The sequence below is a fragment of the Lepus europaeus genome, chromosome 10 (assembly GCF_033115175.1).
Source record: "Lepus europaeus isolate LE1 chromosome 10, mLepTim1.pri, whole genome shotgun sequence".
NCBI lineage: Eukaryota > Metazoa > Chordata > Mammalia > Lagomorpha > Leporidae > Lepus > Lepus europaeus.
Genome location: NC_084836.1, coordinates 105,540,927 through 105,564,037, shown reverse-complemented (window position 1 = coordinate 105,564,037; position 23,111 = coordinate 105,540,927). Strand labels below are relative to the sequence as shown.

At 43.3% G+C, this 23,111-nt stretch overlaps 1 protein-coding gene across 5 annotated transcripts in view; it reads right to left on the bottom strand.

The window, feature by feature from the left end:
• RALGAPB (Ral GTPase activating protein non-catalytic subunit beta) overlaps positions 1-23,111 on the bottom strand; it is a 106,712-nt gene that overhangs the window by 61,881 nt on the left and 21,720 nt on the right. For all 5 annotated transcript variants that reach the window (XM_062204191.1, XM_062204194.1, XM_062204193.1 and 2 more), the window contains exons 4-9: positions 13,168-13,331; positions 11,502-11,688; positions 8,810-8,941; positions 3,135-3,313; positions 1,488-1,636; positions 1,162-1,378 (exon numbers count right to left, since the gene is read on the bottom strand). In XM_062204191.1, the coding sequence (XP_062060175.1) occupies positions 1,162-1,378; positions 1,488-1,636; positions 3,135-3,313; positions 8,810-8,941; positions 11,502-11,688; positions 13,168-13,331 (1,028 nt within the window). The remainder of the gene's footprint in view (positions 1-1,161; positions 1,379-1,487; positions 1,637-3,134; positions 3,314-8,809; positions 8,942-11,501; positions 11,689-13,167; positions 13,332-23,111) is intronic.

Below are 23,111 nucleotides of genomic sequence, written 5' to 3'. Positions count from 1 at the left end.
GCCTTTGCACCCACATGGGAGACCCAGATGAAACTCCTGGCTCCTGGCTTTGCCTGATCAGCCCTGGCCTTTGCAGCCATTAGGGAGTGAACTAGCATTTAGATCTCTCTCTCTCTCCCTCTCTGTCATTCTGACTCTCAAATAAATAAATAAATAAATGTTTCCTTTTTTAAAAAGACATTTTTAAGAAGATTCAAAGTAACAATATGTGTATAAGGTTCACAGATCCTGACCCTAGTTCTGAGATGATTCAAAATAGGTAAGAATACATTCTTGAGAGAAAGCAGAGACCTTTATGGCCAATATATTAGTTTTATAAACTAACACAATCTTTTTTATCTCTATTTCCAAACTTAATGGAGAGCTGCTTTGTCTTACCAAACAGCCAATACACTCATTAATGCATATTATCACAAGGCCTGGCTCACAGCAATAACAGCTCAATAAATGCCAGTCATCATTATTATTTGGCTTTAAAAGATGTATTATAAATGTTCAAAACATTCTGACTACTCCACTCATCCACCCTGTACCCTATGCTAATACCTCTAAGATTAAAGGTAAGATGACAAAAATAAATCAGATTTTAGTCAGCTTTATTTCTATAATGCAATCAAAATGAAGATATCAGGGTTCAGTTAATAATTTTCCACCGGTCTTATTATGTTACAGAGCAAACAGTATTTCTGAAAAGGGTACCCTTGAAATAAAGTTCTCTAGACTAAAACCTGAGAAGTTAGAATTTACTGTGAAGCAGAATTTTTTTTTTATGTTTACAAGTACTAATGACTGAATGGCTGTCAAAATCTAAGTAAATTTCCATCAAAACCTTTAGTTCTTCATAAAAACATTATTATCCTGGCTGACATGAAGGGAACTTCCAGGTCACCTACTGAAAAGAATCTGATTCAACAAAAGGTAGCTAACCTGAAGTATAATAAAACCAGACAAAAGGCCAAACTTCACAGAACATACATAAAAAGAACAGGTAGGAAAACTTCAAAGTTCTGTTACTTCAGCTGGAAGGGGTTAAGCACAAGACATTGCTTGGTCAGAAACAGAGAGCTTTTCAAGATACATTTTAATCTTGCAGGTAGGAAAGATTAAAAACAAAAAAAGAAAAGAAAAGAAATGATAACATATTCCTTGAGCAATATTTACCAGTCATGCTGCTGTCTCTGTTTATCCCATTATGAAGTTTACAGTGAACAAATGCTGCATCAAATAACCATGATCCAAAGAGATTCAAGATGCTGTTAACCTTTGGTCTCCGAGGTGCAGGCAGTGGCCGGGGTTCTGAACTAGTCTGATTTGGGCTTGACAGAGGAGAAGTAGAGGATGTCTGGTGCTGAACTTTCGAGGCATGAGCAGTACTAACCTATTAAAAGACAAAAATACACCCACACCCATGAAAAGTTTGAGAAAAAGGCAGGACTGCATTAAAAGCCATTGTTACACAGCTTAACAACGGTGATAAAAGTTCTTACTGTGCTTGTCTTCATGGTGGCCTTATTCACAGTAACAGCCCGGTGCCTCCGGTTATGTGGTGGGGTGGTGTTCACAGCAGTACTCTGAGGCATACTCAATCTATTTACAGGTGTAGGGGGAGCACTGTCTGGTCTGGGTCTAGAAATGCCTTTAAAAAAACACAAAGGGAGTTACCATTCATAGTTCAGAAAATCCTCCCCAAGCAACACTAGTTCCAAGACTGCCAAGTGTCTCCCAATATTCATTCACACTTTCTTTCAGAGTACCAGAAAATTGTTTAGCTGGCCACAGCTACCCAGAATAAATGATTACATTTTTAAACTTTCTTGCAATTAAATGTGGCCATGTCCTGAAATGGATGATTGCTGAGTGGATCTTCTAAGAAATCTTTTTTTTTTTTTTTTGGACAGGCAGAGTGGACAGTGAGAGAGAGAGAGACAGAGAGAAAGGTCTTCCTTTTTGCCGTTGGTTCGGCCTCCAATGGCTGCCGCGGCCGGTGCACTGCGGCCGGCACACCACACTGATCCGGAGGCCAGAGCCAGGTGCTTCTCCTGGTCTCCCATGGGGTGCAAGGCCCAAGCACTTGGGCCATCCTCCACTGCACTCCCGGGCCACAGCAGAGAGCTGGCCTGGAAGAGGGGCAACTGGGACAGAATCTGGCACCCCGACCGGGACTAGAACCTGGTGTGCCGGCGCCACTAGGCGGAGGATTAGCCTGTTAAGCCACGGCGCCGGCCTCTAAGAAATCTTAAAAGCAGCCATCTGGCACAGACTTTCCTTCCTCCTTAGTTCCTGGAAAGGATTACTGGAACTCACTTGACCATCAATAGACCATGAGGCAGTGCTCAAATGATGGAGAGCCATGAGATGGACAGGCCTTGAATCTCTCACAGTGATGGAATTGCTATATCCGGCCCTGTACCACCTCACTCAGGATCTAATGTATGTGAAAGACACTATCTGGTTTACAACACTGGGATTTTTTGTTGTTATATGGCAGCCAAGCTTAATCAAAACAAATATATTTACTGTGAAACATTAACAAGTGCACATAACAACTATTTTAGAAAATGACTTATCATTGGCCTTCAACAGGTTAAAAAAACTGACTTTTCATATGTTTAAAATGTGAAATACAGTTTAAGGGGCCGGCTCCATGGCAGAGGGCTAAGCCTCCATCTGCGGCACCAGAATCCCATACAGGTGCCGGTTCAAGTCCTGGCTGCTCCTCTTCTGATCCAGCTCTCTGCTATGGCCTGGGAAAGCAGTAGAAGATGGCCCAAGTACTTGGGCCCCTGCACCAGCATGGGAGACCCAGAAGCACTTTGGATCTGCTCAGCAGATGGAAGACCTCTCTCTCTCGTCTCTGTAACTCTACCTCTCAAATAAATAAAATCTTTAAAAAAAAAAAGTTTGAAATAGCAGTCCACAAAGGGTCTAATTTATCTTCTAATTATACATATAAGAATGAAAAGATAACAATAATCCTCTATAATATGTGCTGAAAATAATTTTCCCACTTTATTATTGGTCACTGATTTCATTCAACTTTTCCTTGGGGCCCTTCCATAATAGTTTCCAGGATTAGACACTAGAGTTACCTAAATGTAGCTCTTCATATATCTAGCAACATTCACAAAATTCACCTAAGAATGCATCCACCAGGCAGCTGATTCCTCTCATGGCACGAAAAAATATTTGAGGCAGGTGTTTAAGGCAGGGATACTGATTCAATTCTTGTGGCATTCCGCTCACATTCAAGAACTGTTCCTGAAATTTGGGAGTAGAGCTTATAATGGCTGGGTTACTCAAATCCACGGGATTACTATCAGGAAAAAGAAAAGAATTAATTATACATTTAGAAATTTCTTTAACAATAAACTACATGCAACCTAATTTAAGAACAGGACTTAGTTTATGCCTACTGCTTTGATTCAAAAATGAGACTGATCTGCATTCAATGTGCTAGGGATTCAAACTTTAATGATTTTTTACCTAAGATCTGCAGAGTGTTTACCTAGTCCTATTCTACCTATTCAGAGAATGAGAATCAAAGTTAAGGCCAGAAAGTTTTAATCTTTTAAGAATACAAAGGGATATTTTTTCAACTCTGCTTTAAATAATGAAACACTGAAGCTGTAAACAAGTCAACAAGAAATCAAGAAGAAAACTTCAATATTAACATTTGTAATTTAAAAAAAAATAATCAAGATTAGCATTACAGTTTTATACCGTGTTTCATGTGTACGCACTGAAGTCACATATTTCAAAACAAATATTTGGATTCAAATTATATTCTTAAGTATAAATAATTTAAAATATTTCCATTAAAAAATAGATGTAGATATACTCAAAATGGTCTTCTTAGCTGTTGATTAAACAGCCTCTCTCATTCAAAGGACTACTGATAACCTACAGCCCATAGAAAAAATTTCCATTAGTACAAGGCAAAAGAAGTAGGCTGAGAAACAGAAAGCAGTGGTTTATAACGTTCTGCCCTTTGAAACCTCTTTTTCCATCCACCAAAAGAATCTTTATTTCTAGTAACTCTAAGTAAGGAAGGGAGATATTTGTGCATGTATGGCTTCTAGTGGTAGTACAGTGTGACCACAGAACTGCAGTCCATCATGTTTAGTAGAGGTCTCTAGTAGCAGAGTCTGCAGGAGGCTGTAGTTCATCTGTATAGAAATTAGAAAAACAAGTAGTGAAGTCAGAATTGACTACACTTCAGCCTAGCAGAACTCTGCTAAACTCCTGTCTATTAGATATTGGAAACTGGGGAGAAAGAGTTTTACTGGCTTCTCCAGACACAAACCAGAAATCATTTTATTGGCACAGAATAGATTTAAGAAAATAAAACTTGAAATGAGAATGGGTAACAAAAGTATGGAACAAATAATAGAAAGTGTGTTCCTACAGTTAATAATGCCCCGTGTATCTGACACACTGGGAGAGCCAGTTAAAAATCCAGAGTTCACCTAAATTTATGGAGACAGAAACACCAGATGGGCCCTAAGGGCAAGTGGTCATCCATAAACAATTCTAGGGACAAGAATTTGAGAACAGTTGTAGTTAAATCAATGGAAAAATTATTTTGTTTTTCCTGTGAAAAAAAAGCATTATTGTACTACATAAAATTGTAGCGCCTATCTTCCTGTCATATTCAGCCTTCTTCCCAGGAAATTTGCCAATGACATCAGTAGCTCCTTGAGTGTAATCTTCCCACCATCCTACAATTCATCTAAACAAGGAGGTAAAACTATCCAAAAGGAGTCTAAGCAGATGTCTGCTAAAGATCTACAATTAATTAACAAAAATATTTTGATCCAACCAGCATTATGGCAAACGTTAAGCTACCATCTGTGATACCAACATCCCATATGGATGCTGATACATGTCATGGCTGCTCCACTTCCAATCCAGCTCCCTGCTAATGCACCTGGGAAAGCAGCAGGAGATGGGCCAAGTACTATTGGACCCCTGCCACTCACATGAGAGACCCAATGGCTCCTGGCTTCTTCCTGGGCCAATCCTGGCTACTGCAGCTATTTGGGAAATGAACCAGTGGATAAAAGATCTCTCTCTCACACACACACATTCTATGTAACTCTGCCTTTCAGATAAATACATCTTAATTTTTTTTTATCCAATATATTGCTTTTGAGAATCTCAGCAAAGAGAAAAGCCCCAGTGAAGCAAAACGGCTACAGCTGAAGTTACACAGTATCACAACTGTTTATCCCAGTGGGCAGTTATCATGGGGTTGCATGTTACCACTCAAAGACAGGAGGAAATGGACTCTGGGAAAAGCCTATCAGAGAAAGAGAACATTGTGCATGAACAAGAGAAGCAAAAAAGCTAAGAGAGATAACAGCGGCTTGGACCATGCCTGCATCCCATTTTGGAGTGCCTGGGCTTGAGTCCCAGTTCTGCTTCTGATTCTAGCTTTCTGCTAATATGCATCCTGGAAGGCTGCAGGTAATGATTCAAGTATTAGGGTCCCTGCCACCCACGTAGGAGACCCAGACTGAGCTCTGGGCTCCTGGCTTTGGCCTACCTCAGCCTCAGCTGTTAGGAGCACTTGTGGAGAGGACCTGTAGATAGAGGGTATCTCTTTGCCTGTCTCTGTCACTATGTCATTCAAATAAATAAAAATTAAGGGGTGGGGAGGGGGAACTGAGGCAAAGAAAGACTAAATTTGCTGAAATTCAAAAAGAAAAAAGTAGTAGAACTTTAACACAAGTCCAAGTTTTACTGCAGCCAAAGCACTTAATTAATCAGTACATACTGGAGTATGAAATACTAGAAGAGAAACTTATTATTTGAAAAACTGTGTCTATTACATGTAGGAATTTCAGAAAAACCAGTGAAATACTCAGGGCTCTTTAAATACCCATATGTAACATACAAAAGTGGCTGGCAATGGGGTGCAGCAAGTTGGTCCACTGCCTGTGACATTAGCATCCCTTATGAGTGCCAGTTCTAGTTCTGGCTGTTCCATGTCTGATCCAGCACCCTGCTAATGAATCTGGGAAAGCAGAAAACAGCCCAAGTACTTGGGCTCCAGCTACCCATGTGAGAGATCTGGATGGAGTTCCAGGTTCTTGACTTTGGCCTGGACTAGCCCAGCTGTTGTGGCCATTTAGGGAGTGAACCAGCAAATGGAAGATCAATCTCTCTCCCTCTCTCTGTTCCCCTCCCTCCCTCCTTGTCTGTCTCTCTCTCTCTGGATTTTGCCTTTCAAATAAATAAATAAATAAATAAATAAATAAATATTTGAAAGTCAGAGTTACAGAGAGAGAGAGGCTGAGGCACAAATAGAGGTCTTCCATTCACTGGTTCACTCCCCAGATGGCCGCAATGGCCAGGGCTGGGTCAGGCAGAAGCCAGGAGCTTCACCTGGGTCTCCCATGTGGGAGCAGGAGCCCAAGGACCTGGGCCATCTTCCATTGTTTCCCGTGTGCATTAGCAGAGAGCTGGATCAGAAGTGGAGCAGCCAGGAATAAAATCAATCTTAAAAAGAAAATACACTCAATATAATGTCAGTCTTTCCTACCTATAAATATAGACTTTGTACAGTTCTCATCTTTGGCAGAATCGGGCTGCCTATGCACCACTTCCTCTTTCCTTCTTATATTCTCTGGCAAATAAGTGCGGCATGTGTCTGTGTTCTGGTCAATGGAATATTAGTAGCAGTGATTTATATCACTTCAAGGGCTGGCCCATAAAAACCTCCCATGCAATTTTCCACGCTCTGTCTTCCTTATGTGCTAGCCAAATACAAAGGCTCTAGCCTAGAGTGTTGAAGATGGCAGAGCCTCTGCCTGGCTGGCTCCCTAAATGACTATAAGAGCAGAGCCACTCACAAACCCAGACCTTCTGAAAGATTCTGGATTCATTTGCTAAGTGGGATATATTCCTTAACCTAATTAATACACACTTCAAACCCCAAAAGATGTTATGGGGCTTTTCTGTTTGTATTTTGTAAAACAAATTTAACAAATTGATTCCAAAATTAACTTAAAATGTTAAAGACAAGAAGAGACAGAGACAGAAAAAGTTTAAATATATTAAACCTACTAATTGCACATCAGTAAATATTATGAAGCTAAAATAATTAAAAGTGTCAATCAGTAATAAGAACAAAGAGATTAATGTAATTATATGTGACCTCAAGACAAATCTTGGTGGGGCTGGAGCTGCGGCTCAGTAGTTAAAGCTGCCGTCTGCGGAGCTGGCATCCCATATGAGCATCAATTCAAGCCCTTGCTGCTCCACTTCCAATCCAGTTCCCTGCTAAAGCACCTAGGAAAGTACTGGAAGATGGCTCAAGTCCTTGGGCCCCTGCACCCCTGGGAGAAGAAGCTCCTTGCTCTTGGCATTGGATCAGCCCAGCTCCAGCTGTTATTATCTTTCAGAGAGTGAACCGGTGGATGGACGGTCCCTCTAACTCTGCCTTTCAAATAGATAAATCTTAAAAAAAAAAAAAAGACAAATCTTGGTGTATGAGGAACTTAATATCACAAAGGAAATGAAATCATAGTGAATATCTATCTGATGAAAGAACACAGATGACTTTCTAATCTTAAAAGAAAGACTTTCTTAAAAAAAATCACTGAAAGCTATAAAATGCAAACCAACTACAAACTGGAAAGACATTATGGAAAAATGGTTAACATCTCTGATTTGAAAAAAGGTCATACAGAATAATTCAGAATCATTAATATACAAATTGAAAAGTGAGGCTAGTCAAACCAGAAAGAGATGCACAAGGAAAAAGTTTAAGAATCAGTTAGGCCGGCACCGCGGCTCACTTGGCTAATCCTCCACCTGTGGCGCCGGCACCCCGGAGGCTAGTCCCGGTTGGGGCGCCGGATTCTGTCCTGGTTGCTCCTCTTCCAGTCCAGCTCTCTGCTGTGACCCGGGAAGGCAGTGGAGGATGGCCCAAGTGCTTGGGCCCTGCATCCGCATGGGAGACCAGGAGGAAACACCTAGCTCCTGGCTTCGGATCAGCGTAGCGCTGGCCATAGCGGCCATTTGGGGGGTGAATCAACAGAAAGGAAGACCTTTCTGTCTCTCTCTCTCTCTCACTGTCTAACTCTGCCTGTCAAAAAAAAAAAAAAAGAATCAGCTAGTTGGGGCCAGTTGTATGGCACAGCAGGTTAACACCCTGGCCTAAAGTGCCGGCATCCCATATGAGCGACAGTTCAAGTCCCGGCATCTCCACTTACTGGATGGAAGACCTCTCTCTCTGCCTCACCTCTCTCTGTGTAACTCCGATTTTCAAATAAATAAATAAATCTTTAAAAAAAAATCAGCTAGTTTACAGCAAAATAAAAATTCCACATAGCACATGGATGGGTCTGGAAGAGGGAAAGAAAGAAAGTGATGAAAACTGAACTGCACTGTAAAGAAAAAGATGGCAGGAAGCAAGGGTATAGCCTTCTGACAAATTTTAATGTCTGGCAAATTTTAGCATGTCTCCTCTCAGTGAAATTTAAACAACAAGGCTACTAGAGGAGGGCCCTGGAGAGCCAGAATGACCAGTCAGTGCTGGGCACAGCAAGAAGCAAAGCAGTCTCCAGTCCCTGGCCATGACAAAGCTTTGGGACAGACACCATCATTCAGGCTGCACCTAGCACACAGAACAAATTCTTAACCCTACTGGGATGTAGAGAGCAGGAAGCACACGATGTAGATAAGATTATTGTCCAACTTGGCTCACTCGATGGGACTGTGTATAACATATCCACCCTCTGAATTACAAGGGAGTAACAGCATGATTCCCATCCTCAGCCAGGATATAATAAAATAGCAGTACCTTAACATATGTAAAAAGCGAAACCATGTCTGTGCAACACACTCATTATCCATTTCTGGAGGGATCAGACTGGCATCTTCATCGGGAACTTTAAATGGAGGAAATGAGGGACCATATGTAAAACGTAGCAATCTAAAAAAAAAAAAAAATGCACATCACTAAATCCATTTTATAATAATGAAAAATAAATTCAAACATAAAAATGAAATAGATAAAATGTGTACCTCACTTTAAGTTAACAAGATATATATAAAAACTCATTTATAAAATAGAAAGGGACAGGTGTTGGCCTACTGATTAAAACACTACTAGGAAGCCCGCATCCCATATAACGCCTAAATTTGAGTCTCAGTTCCACTCTCAGTTTCCTGCTAATGCACACCTTGGGAGGTGGCAGGTAATGGCTCAGGTAGTTGGGTCTGTTACCCATATGGGAGAACCAGACTGAATTCCTGGCTCCCAGCTTTAGCCTAAGCTATCTTGGTGTTTGTGGGCAACTGGGGAGTGAACCAGCAGATGGGAGCTCTCTCTCCCCCAATGCCTCCCAAATAAATAAATTAGTAAATTACAAATCATTAAAATAAATAAACTGTGAGGGGATTTTCAGTTTTTCAAAAGCTTTTTAAGGAGCCAGCATTGTAGCACAGTGGGTTAAGCTACTGCCTGAAATGCTGGCATTCTATAAAAGCACCAGTTCAAGTCCTGGCTGCTCCATCTCTGATTCAGCTTCTTGTAATTAATCACATAAAATTCACCCCACTGTAAATTCCTTCAACACAACTAAGTTACAGTACTATAACAGTACCTCAATTCAGCAACTCAATTACTTAATTTAACAGCAATATTCTAAATGTATTAAAACCATTCAAAATCCTTTGGTTCAATTATTCTCTATTGGGAGCCAGCACTGTGGTACAGCAGGTTAAGCAGCTACCTGCAACACTAGTATCCCAGTAAGAGCCAGTTTGAATCCTGGCTGTTCTACTTCCCAATCAGCACCCTGCCGATGCTCCTAGGAAAGCAGCAGAAGATGGCCCAAGTCCTTGGGCCCCTGTATCCATATGGGAGACCTGGAAGAAGCTCTTGGCTCCTGGCTTTGGCCTGGTCCAGCCTTGACCACTGCTGCTATTTGGGGAGTGAATTGTCTCTCCTTCTCCTCCCCCTCCACCCCCACTCTGTAACTCTGCCTTTCAAATAAATAAATAAATATTTTTGAAAAAAAGAAAAAGAAAGAAAACACAGATTAGAAGGCAACATGTTAATTAACTCGAGGATATAATTGGAAAAAAAAAAATGTGAGAGATCAGTGCTGTGGTGTAGTAGGCTAAGCCTCTGCTTGTGGTGCCAGCATCCCGTATGGGCACTGGTTCGTGTCCTGGCTGTTCCTCTTCTGACCCAACTCTTGGTTATGGCCTAGGAAAGCAGTAGGAGATAGACCAAGTCCTTGGGCCCCTGCACCCACATGGGAGACCTGGAAGAAGAAGCTTCTGGCTCCTGGCTTTGGATCAGTCCAGCTCCTGCTGTTGCAGCCATTTGGGAAGTGAACCAGTGTTTGGGCCCCTGCCACCCACGTGGAAGACACAGATGAAACTCCTGGCTCCTAGCTTCAGCCTGGCTCAGCCCTGGCCATTGAGGCCATCTAGGGAATGAACCAACAGATGGAAGATCTCTCCCTCTCTATAACTCTTTCAAATGAATAAATAAACCTTAAAAAAAAAAAAAAGGCACTGACCAACTGGTATTAAATAGCTGTCAGCTTTTTTAGTATGATAATGGTATTATGTATTATTAAGTTTAAAAAGGAAGCCTTACCTTCTAGAGTATATTAAAACATGCAAAGCTGAAATGAAAAGTTATGTCTGAAAAAAATGAAACCTATCAGTTTAATAGAGAGGCATAAATACAAAGGTGAAATAATTATATAAAAAACTGCCTTCTTTGGTTATAAAGTAACATATAAATAGCATAGTTCCAAATCTACAAAATCATATACAAATATATACAGAGAAATTTTTTGTGAGCTTTTCTGTTATTAACATTCTATGGTTTGTTTCAGATTTTAAGTTTCAGAATTAAGGGGCCAGCGCTGCGGTGCACCGGGTTAAAGCCCCAGCCTTAAGTGCCAGCATCCCACATGGGCACCGGTTCGAGTCCTGGCTGCTCCACTTCTGATCCAGCTCTCTGCTATGGTCTGGGAAAGCAGTACAAGATGGCCCAAGTCCTTGGGCCCCTGCATCCATGTGGGAGACCCAGAGGAAACTCCTGGCTCCCGACTTCAGGTTGGCTCAGCTCCAGTCATTGTAGCCATTTGGGGGGTGGACCAGTGGATGGAAGACCTCTCTCTCTGTCTCTACCTCTCTCTGTAACTCTTTCAAGTAAATAAAAATAAATCTTAAAAAAAAAAAAAAAGATTCTGAATTCAGAGTGGAATGGGGGGTAAGCATGGAAAGGGTGAAGAATTTATCCAGTTCTCTAAAATACCTGGATTACTCTGAAAGGTTTTAAATTAGGCACCAGCCCAACTGCTGTACCTATTTTTTTTAAAGTGGCTCAATTCTACATCTAAAGTAGGCTACTAACAAACCCAGGCTTTTTACAATGTGTTACATGAATCTCTGAAAAACACAAAACAAGGGAAAAGCTGCCTAAGATCATATGGGTGAAGGAAGGTGAGCCAATGACAATAACCCACCTGGAAGTGAGCGCACAGATGACCTTGCTCCACTGCTCCACCACTGCTGGGTGGTGCCTCCAGTTAGCCACCATCTCCTTGGCAGTCTTCCAGTAAGGAGGTGTTGGGAAGCACCGGGTACAAGCCAGTAACCAAACCTCAAAGAGAACACCAATCAACTTCTCTGCTAGATTCTCAGCAATGCCACCTTACCAACAAAAAGAAAACATCTTTCGCATACTTATTTTTAAAATAGAATCTTTAATTCACCAATTCAGAAAAATCAGAAATTTAAACAATTGCAATATTAAATATTGACTTTCAGATAATACTTTAACAGTAAAAATGAGAAGCTATTAGGAGCTCCTGTGAAGGAAATCATGCATATATCAACAAATTACTACTTTCAGAGTTTTCAAATTGTTCTGCTGAGTTCATATTAGGGATTCTAATCTTCCAGCAAGGGAGACAGGGGCACATAGAGCAGAAAGGAAAGGATGAGTGCCTGTAAGGAGTATTATAATCAGTTTTTGTACAAGCAGTTCCTACTCATGCCCTCACATAACATTAATTTTGCAGAGCAGGTATTTATAACTAACTGTTAATTTTACTCATATTGAAGATGAAAACACTTAGGTTCAGTAAGCTTAAATAACTTGTCCAAGTTCACACTGCCAAATAGTGAAGGAACCAGAACAAATACCCAAGTCTTTCTACTGCCCAACTGCCAAGAATTGCTCCACATTTCAAGGGGAGGAAAAAAAAAGAGAGAGACTGATGCTTGGCAGGCAGAGCTGTCACTCTGTTCTGAGGTCTGTACTCAGCACAGCTCCAGAAGGCAAAGTTGGGACCAATAACAAAAGTTATATATTTAAATGAGCAAAATCAAAGTCTGAACAACAAACAACTGAAGAAAAGGATGAACTTCCTGCCTCACACTGCAGAGATCAGAGCACAGAGAAGGCATATAGCAGAGACCTGATAAATCAATGGCTGGACAGCTACCATCAACACCAGACAGGGTCCCTCCCCACACTAATGCCCTTGGACACTGCATTTGTATGAGAGCACAAGCACACTCACACGTGTCAGTAGAGAGAGTGCAGATGAGTGAGCAATAAGGGAACCTGGAACTAAAATATCAACGTTAACATTTTTGTATACTGTCCTATGACACACAGAGCAGGGTTTCTGAAATACAGTATAAACAGCTATGAAACTGGAGGCTTTCTAATGGCTAGCTAATGAATGGCACAGTCATACTTCTAAGTAGAACACTTTAAGACCCTGGGTGTTTCATTTGCTGAGTAAAATCTCTTCCTGTGCTATCAAGTTCTCAGACTCTACTAACTACTGTCTTCAGGCACGTTGTCTATAGGCTCTAATGTAATCAGCTGGTTGTTCCCTAAATAGGCTCTATCCTAGAATACTAAACAAGCTACTGTTTCTATCATTATGGAACATGCATAATTCACTGAGTCTGTCCCTACATTAGCAAAATCAGCACTGAAAGTGAAATGGCATCACTAGTCATATTGTGCCTTTTAATGGCTCCCATTCCAAGAACTGTTAACCTTGATCTGCCAACATTTATACAAAACTTAAATCCCTAATGAGTATATCACTCATTGAGTTTAAAGGTAAACTATATTTAGGACTCAAATAAATTGGAAAAAAATACACAAACCTTGAACAGTTGGTGGGGCCAGAAGTATGTCATTAATCTGCAGAAGAAACAACAATAAGACTTCCCAGGTTTCTCGGGCCATGATGGATGACTCACGAGCCAGTTTCTGAATGGCTCTAAGGACCTGTAAGCATAGTCGGATCTGACTGGAGCCCTGTTCCTGTCTGAAGAAGACACACAGACATCACTGACAAGCCTCAAAGAGAGACAGCAATAACTTAAGAACAGGCAACTTGGCCGACGCCGTGGCTTAACAGGCTAATCCTCCGCCTTGCGGCGCCGGCACACCAGATTCTAGTCCCGGTTGGGGCGCCGGATTCTATCCTGGTTGCCCCTCTTCCAGGCCAGCTCTCTGTTATGGCCCGGGAAGGCAGTGGAGGATGGCCCAAGTGCTTGGGCCCTGCACCCGCATGGGAGACCAGGAGAAGCACCTGGCTCCTGGCTTCAGATCAGCGAGATGCACTGGCCGCAGCGGCCATTGGAGGGTGAACCAACGGCAAAAGGAAGACCTTTCTCTCTGTCTCTCTCTCTCACTATCCACTCTGCCTGTCAAAAAAAAAAAAAAAAAAAAAAAAAAGAACAGGCAACTTATGGATGAAGCAAGTAGTGGTCCAAGAAAGCTCCCCAGCAGCATTGCAGGTAGGGGTAAGCACACCCTTCAGTTAAAGCTACCCCTTCCCTGTTGCACAGTTTGGCACTCTGGGATCTCAACCTACAACCTCTATAAGAACTGACAAAGCTTCTGGGAGAGAGGGGGAACAGCAGAATGTAAACTTCAACCTCTGGATTTTCTATGTCTAAAATGTACCTGGCACATGCTGGCAGGCCCTCAACAGGTTTCTGCTGATAGGATGAGTAAATAACCAGTCACTCCTGCGGTTCACAGGGAACCAGCATGGCCTTTTTTCTGTAAGTTTTTTTAAACACAAATTCCTAAGAATTCTGGATGTGATTTCACATGCTCACAGTCCTTCCAAAACTAATGTCCACTAGAAGAGTCTAGCTGCCTGATGGAACAGCCTAACGGTCCCTAAAATTGTTAAGGTATATAGGTACTACTCCCGAGATGATCACCTGCTACTGCAACTTTAATAAAAAGGCAACTTAATTCAAGATGGCAGCTCCAAAGGTTCCCAAGATACCCTAGAACTATAATTTTCAAATCCTCCTTAGGCTACAGCACTATTCTTTTTCCAAAGAAAATCTTTTTTTTTTTTTTTTTTTTTTTTGACAGGCAGAGTGGACAGTGAGAGAGAGACAGAGAGAAAGGTCTTCCTTTGCCGTTGGTTCACCCTCCAATGGCCGCCGCGGCTGGCGCGCTGCGGCCTGCGCACCGCGCTGATCCGATGGCAGGAGCCAGGTGCTTATCCTGGTCTCCCATGCGGGTGCAGGGCCCAAGCACTTGGGCCATCCTCCACTGCACTCCTGGGCCATAGCAGAGAGCTGGCCTGGAAGAGGGGCAACCAGGACAGGATCGGTGCCCCGACCGGGACTAGAACCCAGTGTGCCGGCGCCGCTAGGCGGAGGATTAGCCTATTGAGCCGCGGCGCCGGCTTCCAAAGAAAATCTTACAAAGAAGGCCAAAATAGAGAATACACCAAGATCTGTGGTTAGGACTGAAGAGGAAGTAAAGGTCCAAGACCCGTATTCCCACTTTCCAAGGTGGACAACCTGAGAATTTCAAGAGCAGTAGAAAATCCACTGCAGTGGCCTCCAGATCTCTTATATGAAATCCAAGTTAGTATATACACTATTACTGAAACAAATCTTAGTCAAATGTCCATATATTTTGCCTTATCTCCAAGAACTAAAAGAAATATGTTTGAAGCAAAGTAAGTAATCCTAGAGCCTTCTCAAGAAACCCCAGAGGGGCCAGCAATGTGGCACAGATTAAGCATCTGCCTCTGGCACATTCCATATGGGCGCTGGTTCGAGTCCCCGCTGCTCCACTTCTAATCCAGCTCTCTGCTGATGGCCTGGAAAAGCAGCAGAAGATGGCCTAAGGGCTTGGGCCCCTGCACCCACGTGGGAGACCTGGAAAAAGCTCCTGGCTTTGGATCAGCCCAGCTCCAGCTGTTGTGTCTGTTTGGGGAGTGAACAGAGGATGAAGGATCTCTCTCTCTCTCTCTCTCTGTAACTCTGCCTCTCAAGTAAATAAATAAATCTTTTTTTTTAAACTTTTATTTAATAAATATAAATTTCCAAAGTACAGTTTATGGATTACAATGGCTTTTTCCCTCCCATAACTTCCCTCCCACCCGCAACCCTCCCATCTCCCGTTCCCTCTCTCATACCATTTGCATCAAGATTCATTTTCAATTATCTTTATATACAGAAGATCAATTTAGTACATATTAAGTAAAGATTTCAATAGTTTGCACCCACACCGAAACTCAAAGTGTAAAATACTGTTTGAGTACTAGTTATAGCATTAATTTACACTGTACAACACATTAAGGACAGAGATCCTACATGAGGACTAAGTGCACAGTGACTCCTGTTATTGACTTAACAAATTGACACTCTTGTTTTTTTTTTTATTTTATTATATTATTTTTTTTTGACAGGCAGAGTGGACAGTGAGAGAGAGACAGAGAGAAAGGTCTTCCTTTTGCCGTTGGTTCACCCTCCAATGGCCGCCGCGGTAGGCGCACTGCGGCCGGCGCACCGCGCTGATCCGATGGCAGGAGCCAGGTGCTTCTCCTGGTCTCCCATGGGGTGCAGGACCCAAGGACTTGGGCCATCCTCCACTGCACTCCCAGGCCACAGCAGAGAGCTGGCCTGGAAGAGGGGCAACCGGGACAGGATCGGTGCCCTGACCGGGACTGGAACCCGGTGTGCCGGCGCCGCAAGGCAGAGGATTAGCCTAGTGAGCCGCGGCGCCGGCCGACACGCTTGTTTATGGCGTCAGTAATCACCCTAGGTTCTTGTCATGAGTTGCCAAGGCTATGGAAGCATTTTGAGTTCGCCAACTCCGATCTTATTTAGACAAGGTCATAGTCAAAGTGGAAGTTCTCTCCTCCCCTCAGAGAAAGGTACCTCCTTCTTTGATGGCTTGTTCTTTCCACTGGGATCTCACTCGCAGAATTCTTTCATTTACGTTTTTTTTTTTTTTTTTTTTTTTTTGCCAGAGTGTCTTGGCTTTCCATGCCTAAACTCTCATGGGCTCTTCAGCCAGATCTGAATGCCTTAAGAACTAACTCTGCCAGCGCCGTGGCTTAACAGGCTAATCCTCCGCCTTGCGGTGCCGGCACACCAGGTTCTAGTCCCGGTTGGGGCGCCGGATTCTCTGTTATGGCCCGGGAAGGCAGTGGAGGATGGTCCAAGTCCTTGGGTCCTGCACGGATCAGCGAGATGCACTGGCCGCAGCGGCCATTGGAGGGTGAACCAACGGCAAAAGGAAGACCTTTCTCGCTGTCTCTCTCTCTCAATATCCACTCTGCCTGTCAAAAAAAAAAAAAAAAACTAATTCTGAGGCCAGAGTGCTGTTTAGGACATTTGCCATTCTATGAGTCTGCTGTGTAATCCGCTTCCCATGTTGGATCGTTCTCTCCCTTTTTAATTCTATCAGTTAGTATTAGCAGACACTAGTCTTGTTTATGTGATCTATTTGACTCTTAGACCTATCATTACGATTGACTGTGAACTGAAATTGATCACTTGGACTAGTGAGATGGCATTGGTACACGCCACCTTGATGGGATTGAATTGGAATCCCCTAGCAGGTTCCTAACTCTACCATTTGGGGCAAGTCAGATTGAGCATGTCCCAAATTGTACATCTCCTCTCTCTCTTATTCCCACTCATATTTAACAGAGATCACTTTTCAGTTAAATTTAAACACCTAAGAATAATTGTGTGTTAATTACAGAGTTCAACCAATAGTACTAAGTAGAACAAAAAAAAAATACTAAAAGGGATAAAGTATTAAGTTGTTCATCAACAGTCAGAACAAGGGCTGATCAAGTCACTGTTTCTCATAGTGTCCATTTCACTTCAACAGGTTTCCTTTTTGGTGCTCGGTTAGCTGTCACCGATCAGGGAGAACATATGATATTCGTCCCTTTGGGACTGGCTTACTTCACTCAGCATAATGTTTTCTCAAGTAAATAAATAAATCTTAAAAAAAAAAAAAAAAAAAAAAGAGGCCGGCGCCATGGCTAAATAGGCTAATCCTCTGCCTTGCGGCGCCGGCACACCGGGTTCCAGTCCCAGTTGGGGCGCCGGATTCTGTCCCGGTTGCCCCTCTTCCAGGCCAGCTCTCTGCTGTGGCCCGGGAGTGCAGTGGAGGATGGCCCAAGTGCTTGGGCCCTGCACCTGCATGGGAGACCAGGAGAAGCACCTGGCTCCTGCCTTCGGATCAGTGCGGTGCGCCGGCCGCAGTGCGCCAGCCGCGGCAGCCATTGGAGGGTGAACCAACGGCAAAAGGAAGACCTTTCTCTCTGTCTCTCTCTCTCTCTCTCACTGTCCACTCTGCCTGTCAAAAAAGAAAGAAAGAAATCCCAGAAAACGAAGTGAGTATCCCTAGAACTTCTACCCCAACCTTAAGAATAGAGATTCTAAGATTCTAGATCATAACTCTCAAGACTGGGCACTTACCCTGCAAACAGATGACATCAGTAAGTTGTCCCTAAAGAAGTCAGACCTATACCAACATGATGAGACAATAACCTTGGAAAAGTCAAGAGCAGGGAGATATCCCACATTTAGCTGGAGGTAAATCCAGTCCATGTAAAGCCACGTGGCTCAAGCTTCTGTCTGCTGATCATATATAGCCCCCAAAACTCACCTAACCATAAAAGTAGAAGCTCAGAGTAAGAAATAAAAATACCACTAGCGGTCATGGGGCTGAAACTCTTCCAAACCAGCAGTAACACTGTATGCCTCCCAATGGTAACTGAGGCTTACCCACTGTTTCTAGGTAACAGCCCAGCAGCAAGAAAGAAATAGCTGCTCCTCTAGCCCCACTCAAAAGGCTTGTAATCAATCACATAAGATTTATGCAATCTTTACATAAAAATAAACACAATGTCTGAACTTCAGAAATTCTTCCCTTCCCTCCAATATTCTCAAAAGTACATTGTGATCCTCAGAAACACAGGCTGGTGAACTACAGTCAACAGGTCGAAGACAGCCTACTGTTTCTGTAAGTAAAGTTTCACTGAGTCACAGCCATGCTTTTTCATTCACGTATTGTCTACAACTGCTTTTATGCCACACCAGCAGAACTGAGTAGCTGCAACACCATATGGCCTGCAAAGCCTAAAATATTTCCTATCTGGATCTGTACAAAAACATTTGCTAACCGCCGCTTTAGAATAATATGTTTCTTAAAGTACAATATATTTGAGTGATTAAAACCCTAACCAGGGGTGGTGTTGTGGTACAACAGGTTAAGCTACCATTTAGGATGCCTGCATCCCAAACTGGGTGTGCCGGTTCCAGTCCTGCATACTCGTGATCCAGTTTTCTGCTAATGAATCTTGAGAGGCAGCAGATAGCTCAAGTACATGGGCCCCTGCCATCCACAAGGGAGACCCAGATGGAGTTCCAGGGTCCTGGTTTTAGCCTGGCCCAGCCCTAGCTGTTGCATGCATTTGCAGAGTGAACCTGTAGATGGAAGAGATCTTTCTCTTTCTCTCTCTCTCTCTCTGCTGCTTTGCCTTTCAAGTAGATGAAAACAAAAATTTTTTAAAACTTAATTAATTTTAAAACATGGTTCACTCTTTGCTCAGTTATGCTGGGGAAAAAATCAAACTGATCTGCAAAATGATTTAGTCTTTAGCAAAATGGTAAAGGCAGTTCTATTCTGAGAGTCAGTTTATATAAAAACAATTAAATAAACTTAGATTACAATTTTGTGGTCTGAATCAAAAAATCAGCGCGGTGCGCCGGCCGCAGCGCGCCTACCGCGGCGGCCATTGGAGGGTGAACCAACGGCAAAAGGAAGACCTTTCTCTCTGTCTCTCTCTCTCTCACTGTCCACTCTGCCTGTCAAAAAAAAAAAAAAATCATTGAAACTTCTAATAATGGGAAGTAAGGTCATCATTCCCAATATTTAGTATTGAAAATATTTAGTTGGCCGGCGCCATGGCTCAACAGGTTAATCCTCCGCCTAGCGGCGCCGGCACACTGGGTTCTAGTCCCGGTCGGGGCGCCGGATTCTGTCCCGGTTGCCCCTCTTCCAGGCCAGCTCTCTGCTGTGGCCAGGGAGTGCAGTGGAGGATGGCCCAAGTGGTTGGGTTCTGCACCCCATGGGAGACCAGGATAAGTAACTGGCTCCTGCCATCGGATCAGCGCGGTGCGCCAGCCGCAGCGTGCCGGCCGCGGTGGCCATTGGAGGGTGAACCAACGGCAAAAAGGAAGACCTTTCTCTCTGTCTCTCTCTCTCACTGTCCACTCTATCAAAAAAAAAAAAAAAAAGAAAATATTTAGTTGGGGCCAGCACTGTGGCATAGCAGATAAAGCCTGCCACCTGCAGTGCCGGCATCTCATGTGAGCACCGGTTTGAGTCCCAGCTGCTCCACTTCCAATCGAGCTCTCTGCTATGGCCTGGGAGAGCAGTAGAAGATAGCCCAAGTCCTTGGGCCCCTGTACCCATGTGGGAGACCTGGAAGAAGCTCCTGGCTCCTGGTTTTGAATCGGCATAGCTCTGGCCATTGCGGCCATCTGAGGAGTGAGCCAATAGATGGAAGACCTTTCTCTCTCTCTCTCTCTCTGCCTCTCTGTAACTCTTTCAAATAAGTAAATAAATCTTCAAAGAAAATATTTAGCTAATCTCTCTACATCATTGGCCATGAGAACTAATATTCACTTCAGTACCCTCAGAATTTGCTAATTCATGCATACATACATACATAAGAAAACCGGCTAATTACCAAATAATAAAACAATATAAAGGGTATTCATGTTTCTCAAAAGAGAAAAATAAAAATTTTTTGCACTACAATAAACTTTTAATTTTATTTTCCATGAACCTTTGGAAGAAACTCTTAGATAGACAGCCAAGGTCCTATCCTCAAGTTGGTTAGATGTGGAAAGGAGACATATACATCTTTTTAAAAATTTGTTTGAAAGGCAGAGTTACAGAGAGAGAAAAGAGAGAGGAAGAAAGAGAGGGAGATCTTTCATATACTGGTTTACTCCCCAAATGGCTGCAAAGGCCAGAACTGGGCTGGTCTGAAGTCAGGAACCAGGAGCTTCTTACAGGTCTTCCACATGGATGCAGAAGCCCAAGCGCTTGTTTCTCTGTCTTTCCAGGTCCATTAGCAGGGAGCTGGATAGGAAGTGGAGCAGCAAGGACTCAAACCAGCGCCCACATGGAATGCCAGCACTGCAGGAGACAGCTTGACCCAGTATGCCACAGCACCAGCCCTGAGACATACACATTTTAAAGCATAAGCAACTGAACAGCGAGAGATACAAAAGTGATACAGGAAGTATATAAGAGTGATACAGAAAGGACCAGTACAGGTTTAGAGAAGATGGTCCTGGGTCAAGTAAGATGAGCATACAAGAATGGGTTGTGGACAGTTAAGTGATGGAGAGAAAGCAGAAGAGGAAGAAGACACAAGGGTAGATGATGTTGAGGAAAGATTTTTGAGGAGTCTTAGGGGAATTTAATTTCTGAGTCTGGCTAAAGAGTAAGGCCAAGGAAACTCAGCAGTAAAATTATCAGCACCCTCCAGTTTGGTAAGGGGCCAGACTGTAACAGGGATTTCATACAAGGAAAGGAGTATAGACGTGAGCATTGTGGTGTATCAGGTTAAGCCATGGCCTGGGATGCTTGCATCCCATATACTAAAATGCCCAGTTCCAGGCAGCTACTCCGTACTTCCAATCCAACTTCTGCTATCAAGTCTGGGAGGCAACAGATGATGAATGGTTCATGTGCCTGAGACTCTGCCACACACATGAAAACCTGGCTGGAGTTCCTGGCCCCTGGCTTTGGCCCGGCCCAGCCCAGGCTGTTGTGAGCATCTGGGGAGTGAACCAGCAGATGCAAGATCAATCGACTAATCACTCTCTCTCTCTCGCTCTGCCTTTCAAACAAATAAATCCTTATTTAAAAAAAAAAAAAAGCCTAAGGAGGCGACCCTTGATCCTATAGACTGGTGTTCTTAATGATAGTTTTTTTAAAATGCCGATTTTCCAAAAATCATCTTCCTTCTAGATTTGAAAAGTTAAAATTTACAGAGGTGCATTTCGTCTGATTCAAAGTCCTCCACCACCTGATAGGCCAACCTGAACTTTTCTAAAAACAGACTAGCCCCACTGCCCCTTTCAGACATAAAACAGCTGGAAACAGATCCTTACAAACTGGTCCAGAACTAGTTCTATTTTTCTATTCTTTCCCATATTTCCAAAAATGTATTACAAGGACATACAATTTTCTTACAATCAGAAAAAAAGTTTAAGCGTAAGTAAGGCAGATAGCCTATATTATTAAAGGCCTTTGTTTCAGAAGATGGAAAAATTAGCAATAAACTGTCAAAAAGCAATCTTCTGGCCTGCTATAAATTAGTCTATAATAATTTCAAGTTTGGAAGCAGGCATTTGGTATAAACATTAAGAGACCACTTGGGATACCTACATCCCATATCAGAGTGCTTGGGTTAAAGTCCATGCTCTGCCTCTGATCCAGTTTCTTGCCAATGCACACCCTGGGAAACAGAAGGTGAGACAGCCCAAGTACTTGGGTCCCTGCCACCCACATGGAAGACCAAGATGGAGTTCCAGGCTCCTGGTTTCAGCCTGACCTAGCTGCTGGCTATTGTAGGCATTTGGGGAATGAACCAGCAGAGCAAAGAGATCTGTCTTTGTCTCTCTATATGTGTCTTCATGCTTTTCAAATAAAAATTTTCAATATTTTCAGAGGGAAGATGCATTTTATTTATTTATTTATTTATTTTAAAGATTTATCCACTTATTTGAAAGGCAGAGCTACAGAGAGGCAGAGGCAGAGAGACAGGGAAGTCTTCCATCCACTGGTTCACTCCCCAGATGGCCGCAATGGCCACAGCTGCACCAATCTGAAGCTAGGAGCTTCTTCCTGGTCTCCCACACGGGTGCAGAGGCCAAAGGGCTTGGGCCATCTTCCACTGATTTCCTAGGCCACAGCAGAGAGCAAGATCGGAAGAGGAGCAGCCGGGACCCGAACTGGTGCCCACAGGGGATGCCGGCACTGCAGGTGGCAGCTTTACACACTACACCACAGTGCTGGCCCCAGGAAGATGCATTTTAAGGTAGAAGGCGTAGCTGCCTTTAGCTTAAGTGTAGGAAAATATTTACAACAGGCAAAAGTATGTGTTTTAGAGTGGAAGGGAAAGACGTAAACATGTTTTAATATCTAATAGCTATCAGATCTTAGAAACAAAGCCAGAGGCCAGTGTTGTAGCGTAGCAAGTAAAGCCTCTGCCTGACATGCTGGCATACCAAATGGGCACTGGTTCAGTCCTAATTGCTTCACTTCCAATACACCTCCCTGTTAATGTGCCTAGAAAAGCAGCTGAGGATGGCCCAAATACTTGGGCCCCTGCCAACTACAGAGGAGACCTGGATAGGACTCCTAGCTCAGGCCTTGACTTGGCCTACCCCAGGCCACTATGGCTATCTTGGGAGTAGACCAGTAGATGGAGGGTCACTCTCTCTCTCTCTCTCTGAACTCTGCCTTTCAAATAAAGAAATAAATCTTTGGAAAAAAAAAAAAAAGGCAGGGCGGCGCCGTGGCTCACTTGGTTAATCCTCCGCCTGCAGCGCCGGCATTCCATATGGGCACCGGGTTCTAGTCCTGGCTGCCCCTATTCCAGTCCAGTTCTCTGCTGTGGCCCAGGAGGGCAGTGGAGGATGGCCCAAGTGTTTGGGCCCCTGCACCTGCATGGGAGACCAGGAAGAAACATCTGGCTCCTGGCTTCAGATTGGCATAGCGCCGGCCGTGGCGGCCA